The sequence below is a fragment of the Sus scrofa genome, chromosome 18 (genome assembly GCF_054392235.1).
Source record: "Sus scrofa isolate SSC_HxYL_T2T_F1_AM1 chromosome 18, Sscrofa_HxYL_maternal_Yorkshire_Landrace_v2.0, whole genome shotgun sequence".
In the NCBI taxonomy this organism is placed as follows: Eukaryota; Metazoa; Chordata; class Mammalia; order Artiodactyla; family Suidae; genus Sus; species Sus scrofa.
Window position 1 is genome coordinate 23842387 of NC_139400.1, and position 18162 is coordinate 23860548.

General features: G+C 40.6%; 1 protein-coding gene across 16 annotated transcripts in view; it reads right to left on the minus strand.

Annotated features, from left to right (window-relative positions):
• Positions 1-18162, minus strand: part of LRGUK (leucine rich repeats and guanylate kinase domain containing) — a 173714-nt gene that overhangs the window by 32269 nt on the left and 123283 nt on the right. For 9 of the 16 annotated variants that reach the window (XR_014833788.1, XR_014833787.1, XR_014833786.1 and 6 more), the window contains 2 exons: positions 12581-12729; positions 4203-7395 (listed from right to left, as the gene is read on the minus strand). Coding sequence is in view for 7 of the 16 variants with exons in the window: in XM_085005428.1 (XP_084861554.1) it covers positions 7265-7395; positions 12581-12729 (280 nt within the window). In the remaining 9 variants the exon portion in view is untranslated. Of the gene's footprint in view, positions 1-4202; positions 7396-12580; positions 12730-18162 lie in introns of those variants that run through there. The other 7 variants (XR_014833784.1, XR_014833783.1, XR_014833781.1 and 4 more) reach the window with 2 other exon arrangements.

Below are 18162 nucleotides of genomic sequence, written 5' to 3' on the forward strand. Positions count from 1 at the left end.
TTGCTGGTGAAGATATGGAAAAATAAAAACTATCTTACATATTTGTGTGGGCATAGTAGAGTAACCAATGTAGTGATATGTGGCATAGTTAAAGATTGGTATTCCTCTAACACAGTAATTTCATTCCTAGATAAGAGTGGTTTTTTTAGCTTCATCTTTTGTAGTAGGAAAAAAAAAGGGGGGGGAACAAATTTAGCATTTATCAACAGGAAAGTGGATAAACTGTGGTATACACTTAAGTGGAATAATATATAGCAGTGAAAAACCTTAAAACTAAACCAACACAATGTTCGTGGATTAAATCCACAAACATAATGTTCAGAAAAAGTTGGTTAGTGAATATATACAGTGTAAAATAAAGTTTAAAGTCACAGTAAACAAAAGTGTATATTGTTTAGGAATAGAGACATACATACTTGAAAGTCTTTATCAAATTGAAGAAAGCCTCCTCTATTCTAGATTTTCATCATCAATGGGATTTAGACTTTGTTAAATGCTTTTTCTACATTAATTGATCTCATCATGTAATTTATCTTGTTTAGCCTGTTATTGTGGTGGATTACAATGGGAGTTCCCAGTTGTGGCACAGCAGACCAACTAGGAACCATGAGGTTTCAGTTCGATCCCTGGCCTGGCTCAGTGGGTTAAGGATCCAGCGTTGCCATGAGCTGTGGTGTAGGTCACGGACGTGGCTCGGATCTGGCATTGCTGTGGCTGTGGTGTCGGCCGGTGGCTACAACTCTGATTCGACCCCTAGCCTGGGAACCTCCATATGCCATGGGTGCGGCCCTAAAAGGACAAAAGACAAAACAAACAAACAAAAAAACAAAAAAAGCCAATGGTTGATTTCAACTAGTGAACCAGCCTTGTAGCCCTGGGTTTAACTCCACTTGGTCATGGTGTATAATTCTTTTTATGTATTACTGAATATGCTGATATTTTGTTAAGGATTTTTGCATCTAGATTCATGAGCGATAGTGGTTTGGAGTTTTCTTTCTTGTACCATCTATCTGATTTTGATATCAGAGTAATACTGGCCCCAGAAAATAAGTTGCAAATTTTTCCTTTCTTTTCCATTTTCAGAAAGAGATTATGTAAAATTGGTGTGAATTCTTCTGTAAACATTTTTTTTCTTTTTTTGTCTTTTTGTCTTTTCTAGGGCAGCACCCGAGGCATGTGGAGGTTCCCAGGCTAGGGGTCTAATCAGAGCTGTAGCCACCAGCCTACGCCAGAGCCACAGCAACTGGGGATCCGAGCTGCGTCTGCGACCTACACCACAGCTCACGGCAACACCGGATCCTTAACCCACTGAGCGAGACAAGGGATGGAACCCACAACCTCATGGTTCCTAGTCAGATTCCTTAACCACTGTGCCATGACGGGAACTTCTTCTGTAAACATTTGGTAAAATTTTCCAGTGAAAGCATCTTTGAAATTCCTTTTTCATGATTCAGTTATGAATTCTTTAATGCAATTTAATTATTCATTAAATTTAATTCATTAAATTGCAGGAATTTAATTATAGTCCTGTAATATATCTTTAGGGGTTATTCAAATGATCTGGACCATATTGTGTGAGTTGTGGTAGTTTGTTTTTTAGTAACTGATCCATTTCGTCTATGTTGTCATATTTATGTGTGTAAAATTGTTTGTAGTATTCCCTTATTATTCTTTTGATGTCTGTAGAATCTGCAGTTTCATTCCATTTCATTTCTAATCTTGGTAATTTGTATCTTTTTTCTCTTTTTCTTTCTGTCAGTTTAAAGAGAGGTTGTCAATTTTACTGATCTTCTTAAAGAACCAGGCTTTTGTTTTATTGCTTTTTCTCCATTGTTTTTCTGTGTTCATTTTCAACGATTTTTAGTTTTTATTGTTTCTTTCTGCTTATTTTGGGTTCATTTTTATTTCCCATAGTCTTGAGGTATCAGCTTACTAACTTAAGAATCCTCCTCTTCTCAAATGCATGCATTTTAATACTAAAATGTTCCCTTTCAGCACTGTTTCATCTGCATTCTGTAATTTTTGATAGGGTGTATTTTCATTTTTATTCATGTATTTTTTTTTAGTTCCCCTGAGACTTTCTCCTAGACCCGTAGATTATTTAAGACTGTGATATTTCACTTCCGGATGTTTGGAGCTTTTCCTGTTGTTATTAATTTCTAGTGTGATTTCATTGCGGTCAATGAACATACTTTGTATGATTTCAATTCCTTTAAATTTGTTAGGTTTCTTTTATGGTACAGGATATGGTCTATCTTGGTAAATGTTCCATGAGCCCTTGAAAAGAATGTTTATTGGGCTGTTATTGGAATGGAATGTTCTATCAATGTCAATTAAATCCTTTTGGTTGATGATGCTGAATTACTATATACCCTTGCTGATTTTGTCTAATTGGTCTACCAATTGTTGAGAAAGACGTGTTAAAGTCTACAATTATTCCTCCTTTTTGTTCTGCCAGTTCTTGCTTCATATATTTTGCAGCTCTGTTGTTTAGTACATATGTAATTGATGATGTCACATCTTCTTGGTGGACTGACTCTTATCCTTATGTAATGTATTTCTGTCTCTGGTAAATTTCTTTTCTGTGAAGCCTACATTATCTGATATTAATATTACCACTATTGCTTTCTTTTGACTAGTGGTTGCATGATATATGCAAACACTTTTCCATTCTTTTATTTTCAACCTATATTTTTAAATTTCAAGTGAGTGTCTTATGGACAGTAAATACCCAGGTCATGGGATGTTTTTTGTTATTGTTGTTGTTTGAAAAATCTCCTCTGCTGTACCCTGATTTTTTTTTTTTTTTTTTTTGCCCACACCCATGACATGTGGAGGTTCCTGGACCACGGATTGAATCTGTGACACAGTAGCAACCTGGGCCATTGCAGTGACAATGCAGGATCCTTAGCCTGCTGCCTCACAAGGGAACTCCCCTCTGCCTTTTACTTGGTGTGTTTAGACCATTTACACTAATGTAATAGTTAGTTTATTAGGGCTTAACGCTGCTTTTTTTGCAAAAAATGAAAAAGACAAAATGCAAAATGCTTAAGGCGTTTTGTTTAGTTTTTGGGTTCTATATGTCCTGACATCTTATGTGTCACTTGAACATTTTTTAAATTCCATTTTTATTTATCTATGGTACTCTTGAGTGTATCTCACAAAGTAACTTTTTTAGTGGTATTCTAGGTATTACATATGACTTATCAGAGTCTCCTTTTTTGAGATTTTAACAGTTTGAAATGAAGAAAGCTTACCTCTTTTAAGTCCTTTTTATTCCTGTTTATAATTGCCTTAAATTATATATATAATGTATATATATATATAGAGAGAGAGAACCACATCAGACGTTATAATTTTTGCTCAACTATCATACTGCTCAACTAGAACTGTTTATAATTGCCTTAAATTTTATATATATATATACACACACACACACACATATATATATATATATATAGAGAGAGAGAGAGAGAGAGAGAGAACTATATCAGACGTTATAATTTTTGCTCAACTATCAAACATAATTTAGAATACTCAAGCTGAGAAGAAACTTCTAATATATTTTCCATATTTGCACTCTTTCCATTGTCCTTATTTCCTTTCTGATGTTTCAGATTTCTTTCTTTCACCATTTATTCTGTTTCAATATATATGTATTTTTTAGCCATTCTTTTAGGATAGGTCTGCTGGCAACATATTCTCTTAGTTTTCCTTCACCTGAGACCATCTTGATTCCCTCCTTCATTCCTAAAGGACATTTTTATTGAATAAGAATTCTAGATTGACATTTTTTTTCTTTTAGCACTAGATAATGTTGTTCCATTTCTGTGGTTTCTGGTGATGTCATAATTTTTGATGAGAAATATGCTGTCATTTGATTTGTTTTTTCCTTACAATTAAGATACTGTTTTTTTCTTGCTGCTTTAAGACATTTTTGTTTTTATTTTCCAGAAGTTTGATTATGATGTGGCTTGGGTTGCAGATATTTTTGGGTTTATTGTCTGGGATTTGTCATCATCTTGAATTTTTAGAATTTTGGCTTTTGCTAAATTGGGGAAATTGTCAGGAATTATTTATTTTAATACTTTTTCAGCCCCATACTTTTTTGTTGTTGTTCTTCTGGATCTCTAATGACATAAGCATTCGATCTTTACACATAGTCCCATATGTCCCTGGAGCTCATCTTGTTTTCAGTCTTGTTTTCTCTCTGTTTTTCAGATTGAGTAATTTCAATTTCTCTATCTTCAAGTTCACTGATTTTTTTTCCTCTGTCCTCTCCATTTCACTGTTCAGTCCATCCAGTAAGTTTTAAAATTTCAGTTATTGCATTTTCAGTTCTAAAATCTTCATTTGATTCTTCGTTATAGCTTCTATTTCTTTGCAAGGCATTTTATTTCTTTGCTAAGATTGTCTTTCTTTTTCATTTATGTCAGTCATGGCATAGTTGCTTGTTGCAATGTCTTTGTTGTAGCTGCTTTAAAATCTTTGTCAGATGGGAGTTCCCACTGTGGTTCAGTGGTAACAAACCCAACTGGTATCCATGAGGATGCAGGTTCAATCCCTTGCCTCACTCAGTGGGTTAAGGATCCAGTGTTGCTTCAAGCTGTAGTGTAGGTCGAAGATGCAGCTTGGATTCAGCATTGCTGTGGCTGTGGCATAGGCTGCAGCTGCAGCTATGCTTCGACCCCTAGCCTGGGAACTTCCCTATGCCACATGTGTGGCCCTTAAAAAAAAAAAAAAAAAAAGGCAAGAAAATAAATTCTTTGTCAGATCATTCCAAGATCTGTTTCATCCTGGTGTTGCATATGTTAATTGACTTTTCTTGATTAAGTTAAGTTTTTTCTGATTCTTGATGAGTATTTTATTATTATTATATGTTGGATGTTTTGGATAGTATGTAATGAGACTCTGGATCTTATTTAAATTTTTTGTCTTAGTTAACCTTCTCTGCCTCCATGGCAGTGGAGAAGAAAGCACTGAGTCCTTACTGCCAGGTGGAGGTAGAAGTCTAAGTCTTCCATCTGACCTCTCTTGACACGTAGGGTGGGAAAGGTGGAAATAATGCCTGATTAATGCTGAATGGGGGTAGAAATTTAGAGTCCCCACACTGATACTGGATGGAGATGGGTCAGTGGTGTAGACCTGTTCTGACACCACCTTGATGGGAAGAGGAAGAGATGCCTCCTTACTGCCAGGTGAGAATAGCACTCCAGGTCCCTAACCAACCTTGAGTGACACTCTGGAAAGGGGTTCCATGAACACTGGGTGGTGGTACCTGTCTTGGCTTTCTGCAAGAATTTCTCTGATGCTATCACAGCAGGGAGAAGGAGGGAACATTGTTATAGTCAGAAAAGGGTAGAAGCCTCTTCTAACAAGGGTGGGAATAAGGATGGAGCCACAATTTTATTCACAGTATTTAGCTGGAGGAAAGTGGTTCTTGTCTAAAAATTTTCCATCTTGCTAGTCTGCCCCTTTCCTAGTCTTTTAGCAGAGAGAGCAGGCTTTTTGTTGGAACTTTTGTTGTCCATATCATTAGTGTTGGGGGTTGTAGTTTCTCCAGCACCCAGTGTAGGATATCTAAGGCAAAAAGGAAATCCAGGGAAATTTCCACTATGTCATGACTCAGGTCCCAAGGTCCTCAGGTAGTCTTTGTTCTTCCTTCTACCTCTCAATCTTGTGCTTGTTTTATACATAATTTCTAGGATTTTAGCTGCACTTAGTAGGAGAAAAATTTTAATGCATCTCTTCTACGTTGTCTGAAATTGAAACTATTATTTTTAAGATTTTCAGTGTGTCTAAAACATTTCATAAGAAGTTTTTAAAAGATTAGATGAGGAGTTCTCACTGTGGCTCAGGGGGTTAAAAACTTGACATGGTGTCCCTGAGGATGCAGGTTCGATCCCTGGCCTCACTCAGTGGGTTAAGGATTCAGTGCTGCTGTAAGCTGCAGCATAGATCACAGGCGCGGCTCAGATTCGGCACTGCTGTGGCTCTGGTGTACTGAGGCTGGTAGCTGCAGCTTCAGCTTCAATTCGACCCCTTGCTTGGGAACTTCCATGTGCCACAAGTGTAGCTGTAAAAAGAACAAATTTAAAAATTAAAGAAATAAAATATTAGATGATGCTGGTGAAAGTTAAACCATTCTTTAAAATTCTTGGGGCACAGCGGCTCAGTCTCTGTACCCCTTCTTCTCCAGAGAGGATTGCTTCCCTGCTCCAGCTCAGCCTGGTCCTCTCCTCCACGTACCCCCTCCTATCCTCTCCCTTCAATCCTAGGGAAAGAATGTTAACCAGCTCCTTTTGAGAAAAGGGCTGGGTAGGAGGGAGGAGCCAAGAGCCAAGCATGTCACATCCAAGTGTGAGCTATGGGAAAGGAGGTTATCAAAGGGGGTGGGGGTTGATACTTTTAAAAGGGAAAGCATTAGAGGATTCTGACGTTTAAAATATTTAACACTTAGTAGAGCTGTCTGTGAAGGCTTTTGTTCCCATGAGTCATCATGCACAGAGGAGTCAGAGAAGCGTCCATTTGCCAATCCAAAAGGATCACGTTTCAACATCTTTACCAACCAGGATAGTCTTACTCGCACAGATCAGCTGAACACCAGCCTCATCTAGAATCACTCAATGTTTTTTTTTTTTTTTTTCCTGCAAACAGCAGGTAGTGAAGCCACAAAGATCAAAGCTGTATATAAACCTTTTATAATCAGGGTCAGGAAAGGGTGAAATAAAAGAAATATCTGATACTCTTTATGCCTTCATATTGCTTAAGCAAGTCAAGATGTCATGTTGGTCATGAGCTAAATGGCACTAACTCTACAATCCTTTCATAATCAGAAGGACAAATATTTCAATCCCCTCGAGTATATACTGATGTTATAAACAGACGCATTAAAATTCCAAGAGCACATTCCCCATTGGCTATATCCAGAAATCACTAGGCACATGGCAATGCAGAGATCTTGGGGGATTTTGCCATCTCAGATTTTGGAGCAGGAAGCGGCTGAAAAAAATCATTAACAGCTATGGGAAAAACGGAAATTACATTTATAAAAGCTAAGAATCACTTACATTCAAAAAAAAAAAAAGACACTATTCAGAGAATCGCAAAAGAAAATGATCAAGAAAATTAAGGCATGTAGAGCATTCTTTTGTAGTTAGTTGGCTGAGTGAGGAACAGCCAGGATCCACGGCCAGGTAAGACAAGGGGATTAGACATGATGTGAGCAAGTTTTCCACATTAAGATAAAATGTCAGGCACTGGTCTACTTGCAGCCATGAGGGATTGGAGGGAGGGTGGGTTTGGTGTTGGAACCTGGGCGACTGATGACTGAGATCGTGTGTCTTCTGTGTTGGAGAGACCCTTTTTCACTTGGAAAGGACGGTTTATGTAGCGCTGTAAAACATGAAGGGAAAAAAAAAAAGATTATAGTTAACCCTTTGGTACACTAAACAAAGAAAATGAATATTCCATGATGTAAGTACCAGAATAATTTTTAGAATTCATTTATAACAAACTGTAAGGAACACATGACATCCAAAAAAGAAAAATAGGTGATGAAGCTGAGAATATATCATATGCATGGCTGGACAAACCTTGGGTGGGCAGACCTGCCTAGTGACCAGAAGGTTGCTGCGTTAGGCAATTCCTATGCTACGCTTTTACCCGGCTCACACCCTCTGTAACAATACCTGCGCCAATTTCCTTTTCAATCACACATAAGCCGACTTAGCACAGACACGCACAAAGCCCCCCAACTCACACACACCCTGAAGTCCTTCCTAGAGAAAGCTCATCGAATGCCCTTTAAGGTTGAGGTGTTCACCAAGGCGGAAGACCCAAACACAAACCATGGAGCTAGGTTCCTTCAAGGACAGTGGGGACAAGGGGCGTTTGGAAGCTAGAGACTCAAGGTCGAAGCATGGTGGCCACCGAGGAAGCCGAATTCTCAGTGGGGAGAAAGCAGCATAGGAGGGATTGAGAGAGTGAAGCAGAGGATTCTACAGGAAGTGAGAAGGATGGAGTGACCTAGAGCATAAGATCAGGAAGACTCAACTTATTGGGCAAACTGAAGCAATCCAAAATGTTAAAGGCCAAATGGACCTTTAAAGGTATATTCAGAGCAAGAATGGCACAGTCCTTGAGAAGACGATATCATGTTAGTAAGAGGACACAAGAGAAAGAGAAAAAAAGAAAAAGACTCTTCCTTGATTTTTTTTTTCTTCTTCACCACGGAGATATTTTTTAAGCTGGAAAAGAGTAAGAAAGCCATCTTAAGTGAATAAAGGCCCCGAGGAAGAAAGAAGGCAGTCAGAGAGCTGGCCTCCCTTCCCAGTCATTTCACCTCTCTACTCCCAGCTAAGTCACCTGCTGGCTGCTGAAATAACTTACAGACGCAATTTTAGAGTGTCTGGTCTTTGAGAATTCATTGCAATGAGAAAAGGACTGGAGGCAAATATCACTGCCATTTTTAAAAATGGAAATAAAGATCTAAAACCAGCACACCTGACTTTAACGCTTGGCGACTGTAAAGCTTGGCAAATTCAAGATTATTCAAGAAAGGATTTGTGTCTTAAGAAACTACTGTAGTGAGTGTTAAGTGTTGCAAAGAAAAACTATTTAGAATTAACTCATTTCCCTTTTACTTAGGCAGGGATCAGCACACCATAGGCCAAGTCTGGTCTGCAGTCCCTTTTAATAAATACAGTTTAATGGAACCCAGGCCATACCCATTAATTTACATATTGTCCATGGCTGCTTTCACATGGCAGTGGTAGGGTTGAGTGGTTGCAAAAGAAGCCTATGTGCACCACAAAGCCAAAAGCATTTACTGTCTGGCCCTTTCCAGAAAGCTTCCTGAACTCTGAGTTAGAAAATACCACTGATATAATGCAAGGCACACATCCAAGTTTGTCCTGCCAATACACTAGCAAGATGTGAGCATGAATCACAAAGCAGGTGGACTCTTCCTGGAAGTGAGTCTCCAGAGGCTTGTCACAGGACGATGCTACTCTTGGCCAAGTCTCGGGTCTCGATGTTGACAGTGACTGTGACAAAAACATAGGTGGCATGCTGGCTGGCTTCATAAAAATCTAGAAACTAGTAAGTCAATTCAGAAGATGAATGAAGACCCCAAAGGATCTGATCAAGTTGAAATGTGGGGCTGGAACCAAAGTGATAAAAAGATGAAAACCAAAGTTGTATTTACTTTTAAAAAATCAACTACACATATATTAGATGATAAAAACATGGTTTGGCAGTTCATGTGAAAAAAAATATGAAGGTTTAACTGACCCAGTGCCAGTAGTGTGATGTGATTTCTAAGAAAATCACCACAAAAAGACGTGGGCAGGGGTTCCTGTCCTGGCTCAGCGGAAACAAATCTGACTAGTATCCATGAGGACGCGGGTTCAATCTCTGGCCTCATGCAGTGGGTTAAGGATCCACTGTTGCTGTGAGTTATGATGTAGGTTGTAGATGTGGCTCTGATCTGGTGTGGCTGTGGCTGGCAGCTGTAGCTCCAATTGCACCCCTAGACTAGGAACCTCCATATTCAGTGAGTCCGGCCCTAAAAAAAAAAAAAAGAAAAAAGAAAAAAATAAAGAAAAAGAAAAGAGAAAAAAGAAGAAAGAACATCCTTGGCAAGATGTCAGGCTAGGAAGCTCCAGGCCTTGTTCCCCAGGGAAGCAACAGGTAAGCAACTAGAGACCAGCTAAAATAACTTTACAGGACCTCCAGAAACCAGTCAGTGATCTACAGCAACCAAGAGAATGCCATCAAGTAAAAGCCACATTAAAAATGGCAGAAGTGGGATGGACAGGGAGTGTGGGGTTTGTAGATGTAAACCATTCCATTTAGAATGGATAAGCGATGAGTCCTGCTGTACAGCACAGGGACCTATACCCAGTCTCTAGGTACAGAACAGGATGGAAGACAACACGAGAAAAAGAACGTGTATGTATATGTATGACTGGGTCACTTTGCTGTACAGTAGAAATTGGTACAATATTGTAAATCAACTATACTTTAAATACAAAATAAAAGAAAGAAAACAGTAGGAAATCTGATGACATTTTTATTCACCTTTGCCTCTCCGCCTCCCAGTAGATTGAGGTACAGTTTGTGGGAAGAGAGGCATCGCTCCTAGTTCCCTCCGGAGAACCTGGGACAGTAATATTGTAACCTGTCTAGGGGCAGCCTGAGGGGTCTCCATGTCACCTGACTCAGAGCCCAGGGGGCTAAAAGTGGCATAGCTGGGGTCTCAGGCTAGAGGAAGCCATGGGAAGCAGTGGGCAGGGCTCCTGAAAAACCTTATCGGGGCAGAGACCCAAAGATGCCTGGGATGAGAGATTCCTGCTTGTGGAACACAACAGAACAGCTAAGGTCCCAAGAGGAAGCAGGAGGAAGACATGTAGGAAAATTAATACATTCATTAAAAAGTATCTGTGTTTACTGGGGAACTGGAAAAATAGCACATACAGAGGCCCAGGGAAAGGCCAAGTCCAGAGAGGGACTGAAAAGACCACAGCCCTTCACACTGGGCTGATCCTGGGCTCAGAAGATGCTCTGCTAATTAGCAAAGGTCTTCCCCCTGCACAGAGCCAGTCTTCTGACTTAAAGAGGAAGTTGCTGTTTCAAATGCCTGATTTTCAACCAAAAAAAATTTACAGTCTTAATACCCAGCAGGTATCTAGCACTTTACCTCTTACTTAGACCACATCTCATCTTTGCTGGTCCTGTATATCATGTATTACTATATTATGTATTAAAATACATTATTATAGTAATGTATAGTAATATAAGATATTACTTTATTATTATGGGACAGATATTATTTTCCCAAGGCTCAGCCATTAACTGATTTGCCCAACATTGGGCAGCCAGACAATTGTAGAAAGGGAACCAGAACCCAGGTCTTCGGATTCCTAATGCAATGTTCGTTCCACAGCCCCACCCCACAGGTAACAGCCCTACATTGCTCTGACTGGACTGTGTTGGGAATGCAGCTTTCGACTCTATCCTATTTAAGGAAAGACACAGGCAGAGGAGAGAAAGTGAGATGGGAAAGGTCCGGGAACACTGTCCTATGGGAAGCCAGATCCATGATGGGTCTTGGGGATATGTTTGGTCCAGGGCTCCTGGATTCCCTCAGGCAGGTCACAGCTTTTAAAGGGTTCCTAGAACACTCCCCACATTCCGTGAGATGACAGAATATGTTTACTTGAGAATTTGGGATTATTTCCTGGAACTTTGGTCTTGGGACTTGTCGAAAAAAAAAAATTAATAAACAGAAACTTCAATGAAATGGAGTTGGGTCACCAGAAGGGGGAGCTCTCACACCCTGCAACCAAAGCAGATGCCAAGGGGAAGCAGAAAGACTCCTCCTCTCTCCAGGCAGGGACTCAGCCAATGGAAAGTCGCTGACTCCTTGTTTGCCAAAGCTTTCCCAACTTCCTTTATCTCCCTATAAAAAGCTTTTTCCTTCCCTTGCACATGACTCACCACGGTTATGGACCCTGAACTGCAACTTTCTGCTGATCCCTAATAAACCCATCTTTGCTGGAGCATCACCCGGTAGTCTGTTTCCGGTCAACAGATTTTAATTCTCATGTATTGCTTGTGTCCTCCCTTGTGAGTAAAATCCTTGAAAATACCCTATCTTGGTCAGCTGTCCTGAATACAACTACATCTGAAGAGGGAGTCCACTTCTGAAATGGTTCGATGGTCCCTGTTTTAGGAACTCCGTCCTTCTGGGAACCTAAAAAGTCTATATTCTCTTTCTCCTTCCCATGGTCACGTGAGCAAGCCGGGAACTCTTAAGTCTTCTTCTGGACTCAGGCAGACCACCCTGCCCACTCCTACCCCCCACCGCAACCAGGCTACCAGGGCTGGCTCCTCCTAGCCTCCAGGTCCTAGAGATTTCCCCCCAGTCTATTCATTCCTCTATCAATTTCTTACAAAGCCTCATCACACTGGGTTATTTCTCCCTTTCCCGTTTTCACCTCTACCTCTTCAGCCCCCTCCCCCCCCCACTCTTTACTCAATGTCATTTATGAACATTGCCAGGGACAAGAACACAATGAGCATTCCTTCCATGCCAGGAAATATGCATTCACAAGTGTGTTGGGTAGCAAGGCGCAAAAAGGAGGTGAAGGGGAGGGGTTGGGACTGAGCCTTCAAACCTAAAAAAATCAGGATTCTGCCAGACCCCCAAAGCAAGAGGGCGGCAGGCAATATGAAAACACCTCTGCTTTTCTTCACCTTCACTGAACGGAGCCCAAGATGCCAAAACTCCCTTCAGAGAGCACAGGCACCTTGCCCCAGAACACCTCTGCAGGGAGTGTGGCCAGATGGGCAGAGCAGCAGCACCCACTCTTAGTAGCTGAGTAATCTTGGGCACATTGCCAATCTTTTTGCACTTTCTCATCCATTACAATGGGGGATAAATAAACCCTGCCTCAAAGGAAAGATTTTCACTTGAAATACTCATTCAATTAAAAAAAAAATCCAAAACAGTCAGAGACACAGTGGGAAAATATGTATAATATTTATATGAGAATTGTATGTAAATGACTCATACCTTTTAGGGCTGTATCCTCAGCATCACTTGTTGTTGACTCTGGGTGTGAATAAATACCCTCCTTTGGAGGCCAAAAAGGCAAATCTTTTGACCATGGACGGGACTGAAATAATGTAGAATGTTTCATGGTACCACTGGAATCCACGCCACTGGAAAATGAAAAAGGAATGATACCTTTGAGATGCAAACCCACTAATGGCCATGTGATCACAGGGTTGCCTTTGTGAAGTCATTTCACTAGTTTGCAAACACATCTCTGTTGAGCTAAAGTGTTTAATGATACATAGGTTCATGAGACTTATATAGCAGCTGACATATTAAATATCGTACACATGAGCATAACCCTCTCATCCAGGATACAAAACACTTATTAAGAGTAAAACATCATGCCAGGTACTGGAGTTTCAAACAAAATGTGTCAGGCACAGATCCTAACTCCCAGGACTTCAGAATCAAGTGCCATTTATACACGGCAGCCCCTGCTGATTAAAGGAGAGAGAAAACGAAAGTGTGTTAGGGAACCAGATCTGGACCACACACTGGGCATACCTAATGCTATTATATAGTGTTTTGTTCCCCTTTTTAGGACAAGGTTAGGGTGTGATCTGGTGCTGAAGTCACTGTGTCTGGGCCAGTGGGCTTCCTGCCAGTAGGCGGCTCTCCTCTAGGATCCACCTGCTCCCTGGCTTCCACCAGGGAAGGCAGCTCCTATGAGGCAGAGCTCATGCCACAGAGCACTGCGAACAGCTGAGCTTTTTTTGTTCATGGCAAGATTAAATATTATATTTTTGGCTATTCTGGGTCTTTTGTGCTTCCAAACAAACTTTAAAATATTTTGTTTGTGTTCTGTGAAAAATGTCCTTGGTAATTTGACAGGGATTGCATTGAGTCTGTAGATTGCCTTGGGTAGTATAGTCATTTTGATAATATTAACTCTTCCAATCCACAAGCATGGTATATCTTTGCATCTATTTGTGTCATCTTTGATTTCTTTCATCAGTGTCTTATAGTTTTCAGACTACAGGTCTTTTGTCTCTTTAGGTAGGTTTATTCCTTGGTATTTTATTCTCTTGGATGTGATGGTAAGGGATTAATCTCCAAAATTTATAAACACCTTCTGCAGCTCCATACCAAAAAAACAAACAACCCCGTCAACAAATGGGCAGACGATCTAAACAGACAGTTCTCCAAAGAAGACATACAGATGGCCAAAAAACACATGAAAAGATGTTCAACATCACTCTTGATTAGAGAAATGCAAATCAAAACCACTGTGAGGTACCACCTTACACCAGCCAGAATGGCCATCATCCAAAAATCTACAAACAATAAGTGCTGGAGAAGGTGTGGAGAAAAAGGAACCCTATGACACTGTTGGTGGGATTGTCAATTGGTGCAACCACTGTGGAAAGCAGTATGGAGATGCCTCAGAAAACTAAACATAGAACTACCATTTGATCCAGCAATCCCACTCCTGGGCATCTACCCAGAGAAAACCACGACTTGCAAAGACGCATGTACTCCGATGTTCATTGCAGCACTATTTGCAATAGCCAAGACATGGAAACAACCTCAATGTCTATCAACAGAGGAATGGATCAAGAAGATGTGGCACATATACACAGCGGAATATTACTCAGCCATTAAAATGAAAAAAAAATACCGACATTTTTAGCAACATGGATGGACCTAGAAATTATCATGCTAAGTGAAGTCAGCCATACAATGACACCAACATCAAATGCTTTCACTGACATGTGGAATCTGACAAAAGGACACAATGAACTTCTTTACAGGACAGATGCTGACTCCCAGACATTGAAAAACTTACAGTCTCAGGAGGAGACAGTTTGGGGGTGGGGGGATGTGCTTGGGCTGTGGGATGGAAATCCTGTGAAATCAGATTGTTATGATCATTATACAACTACAGATGTGATAAATTCATTTGAGTAATTAAAAAAATAAGTATTAGCTTTTCTCCCATTTTTTGTGAGCTGTTTACACTTTTTTTCATTTATCTTTTGAGGATCTGAAGGTTTTCCATATCAATTTGTGTGAATACATAGTATATGTATATGATTATAAATTATAAATATATAACATGACACATTGAATGTTATATTACATATATTTTCTACGCTATATATCAAACATAGTATATTATATATATTATTAATACATATTTTATATAGTTTGCTGTTTTACTTTTTAAATTTATTTCGGACTTAGAGAAACTTAAAAGGTTTATGTAATGAAAATATGTCCATCTTTTCTGTGATTTTTCTCATTTCTTCAGCAATGTTTCATAGCACTTTCATCAGCCTACTAAATACATATAGTTAAAACTAAGTCATGTTGCATAGAAGGGCTGCTAACAGAAAGTACAGTTTCATTCTCCTGAGAGCCAATCATTCTTAACTGTCTGTTTTTAGATATTCTGACAATAATCTTTTTATTTCTAAATACCATGCCACCGACTTTTATGGACTTATCAGTTTAAAACCTGTCTTTGGTGGATAGGGATTTCTGCTTCAATAGGAAAGGATTTAGCTCATAATAACACTCCCCACAAACAGTTCTATCACTATTTTCAGTTCCTCCATCTTTCAGATCTACGTTTTCACGTATCATATGTAAAATCCCCGTTTCTTGGCGTTCCCCTTGTGACTCCGTGGGAATGAATCTGACTAGTATCCATGAGGATGCAGTTTCGATCCCTGGCCTCACTCAGTGGGTTAAGGATCCGGTGTTGCTGTGAGCTGTGGTGCAGGTTGCAGATGCGGCTTGGATCCCACATTGCTGTGGCTGTGACATAGGCCGGCAGTTACAGCCCTGATTCAACTCCCAGCCTGGGAACCTCCATATGCCGTGAGTGTGCGGTCCCAAAAAGACAAAAAAAACCAAAAAAACAAAAAAAAACCCCATTTCTTGTTCCATCAACAACAGACGATATATATTGACTTTCTACCTCCACCTCCTCAACTTTGTCATCAAAACTTTTCACAAAGTTGACTGTATTAAGTTTTGTATTCATAGCTATGCCTTTTCATGATTCAGCCGAAGGTTGATTTCAAATGTTGAAAATCAGAGTTCCCATTGTGGCTCAGCAGGATGTGAGTGTCCATGAGGATGTGAGTTCGATCCCTGGCCTTGCTCAGTGGGTTAAGGATCTGGCATTGCCATGAGCTGTGGTGTAGGTTGCAGGTGTGGCTCAGATCTGGCGTTGCTGTAGCTGCGGCGTAGCCTGGCAGCTGCAGCTCCAATTTGACCCCTAGCCTGAGAACTTCCATATGCCACAGGAGTAGCCCTAAAAAAGGAAAATAAATGTTGAAAATCAGTACGTAATTGTTTACTGCAGAGCCTAATAGTTGCTATGATTATGCTTTTTTCTCTGGACTTCCAATGAAATGATTCCCATCTCAGCAAAGAAGTACATTTCTAGGATCAAGTTCAAGTTGACCTCCATTTGTTCACCCTCCACATTTAATTTCAGTTCATATCTGGCAGTAGCAAAGGATGATGCAAATTGGGTCTGTTCAGGATAAAGCCTGTCATTTAAATGAGGGTGTTCGCGTCTGTGAGGATGATGTTATGACTGGAACAGAAATGGAAAGGGTAGAAGCAAGTCCTAATGAGGTGGTCCCAGGGGTTCAGGGCTCTATCACTGGAATCACAGTCCAATCAGTTTTCTGGGCCCGTCCTTGACCTAGGATGAAATATAGTGCCTGGTGTAGGCAATTCTAAGGGGACATGTCCAACATGTTTGAATGACAAGCAGAGGCTGCAGCACTTGGGTCGTTCGTGGCTGGAATCCAGAACCAGCTCTCCATCAAAGCTCCCATCCTGCTGAGCATGGACACTGACCTCTCGCTGGACCTAAGCTTCCTATCAACTAAAGCCAGGGCGAGATGGCACCAGCATCCCTAGGCTGAGATATTCCAGGATGGGGCGATCTTCCTGTGTCTGTGGGTTCCGCTTAGAAGTTTTTTGTGTTTTGTTTTTTTAATTTTTATTACTCAAATGAATTTATCACATCTGTAGTTGTATAATGATCATAACAATCTGATTTCACAGGATTTCCATCCCACAGCCCAAGCACATCCCCCCACCCCCCCAAACTGTCTCCTCCTGAGACTGTAAGTTTTTCAATGTCTGGGAGTCAGCATCTGTCCTGTAAAGAAGTTCATTGTGTCCTTTTGTCAGATTCCACATGTCAGTGAAAGCATTTGATGTTGGTGTCATTGTATGGCTGACTTCACTTAGCATGATAATTTCTAGGTCCATCCATGTTGCTAAAAATGCCGGTATTTTGTTCACTTTAATGGCTGAGTAATATTCCATTGTGTATATGTGCCACATCTTCTTGATCCATTCCTCTGTTGATAGACATTGAGGTTGTTTCCATGTCTTGGCTATTGCAAATAGAGCTGCAATAAACATTGGGGTACATGTGTCTTTCTGCTCAGAAGTTTTTTTTTTTTCTTTTCCCTTTTTTTTTTTTTTGTCTTTTTGCCATTTCTTGGGGCGCTCCTGCGGCATATGGAGGTTCCCAGACTAGGGGTCTAATTGGAGCTGTAGCCGCCGGCCTATGCCAGAGCCACAGCAACATGGGATCTGAGCCGAGTCTGCGACCTACAACACATCTCATGGCAACACCGGATCCTTAACCCACTGAGCAAGGGCAGGGATCAAACCCGCAACCTCATGGTTTCTAGTCGGATTCGCTAACCACTGTGCCACAACGGGAACTCCCTCTGCTCAGAAGTTTTGACTACTTGTTGTCGACCAGAGAATTCTAATGGCTTGCTTGAAGGCGGCGGTCCCTCTTACTAGGTTGGACAGTTTTTTGGGTCTGTCTTATTGCTAGACAACAGCTTTTGGACCCCCTCATAGGATGCTAGCACCATTCAGGTGGAATACCCATGCTCCTGGAAAACCGTGTTTCCTAATCTCTTGCTCCCATAGAAGGTAAATGTGCTTGTCCAAGAAGCACTCTCTAGAGAAATACATAAACGAAGATCAGTACTGTCAACATCTGGATTGTCCATTCATGGAAAAAAACCCATCCACTCTGCAGAGGAAAAAGGCCATGGTTAACCTGTGCTTGGGGTCTTCTCTCTAGAAGGGTAACTAGACTGAGTCTTTTCCTCCTGAATGTAGCCTTAGATGCATTTACATTTTATGGGCATGATCTTTTTTTTTTTTTAAAGGTCCACAAGTGTAGCATATGGAAGTTCTCAGGCTAGAGGCTGAACTGGAGCTGCAGCTGCTGGCCTACACCACAGCCACAGCAACGTCAGATCCAAGCTGCCTCTGTGAGTTACATGGCAGCTCGCAGCAATGTCGGATCCTTACTCCACTGAGCAGGGCCAGGGATCAAACCCACATCCTCACGGACACTAGTCATGGATACTAGGGATCATTTCCGCTGAGCCATGATGGACATGATGGGAACCCCTGGGTTATATCTATAGAAGCATAAAGATGTTCTTCCTTCTTGTAGTTAAAAAATAATAATCCATACATTTTATGGCCAAATCTCCAAAGTGATCAAGAAAGAGTATGTTGAAAGGAACGTACAA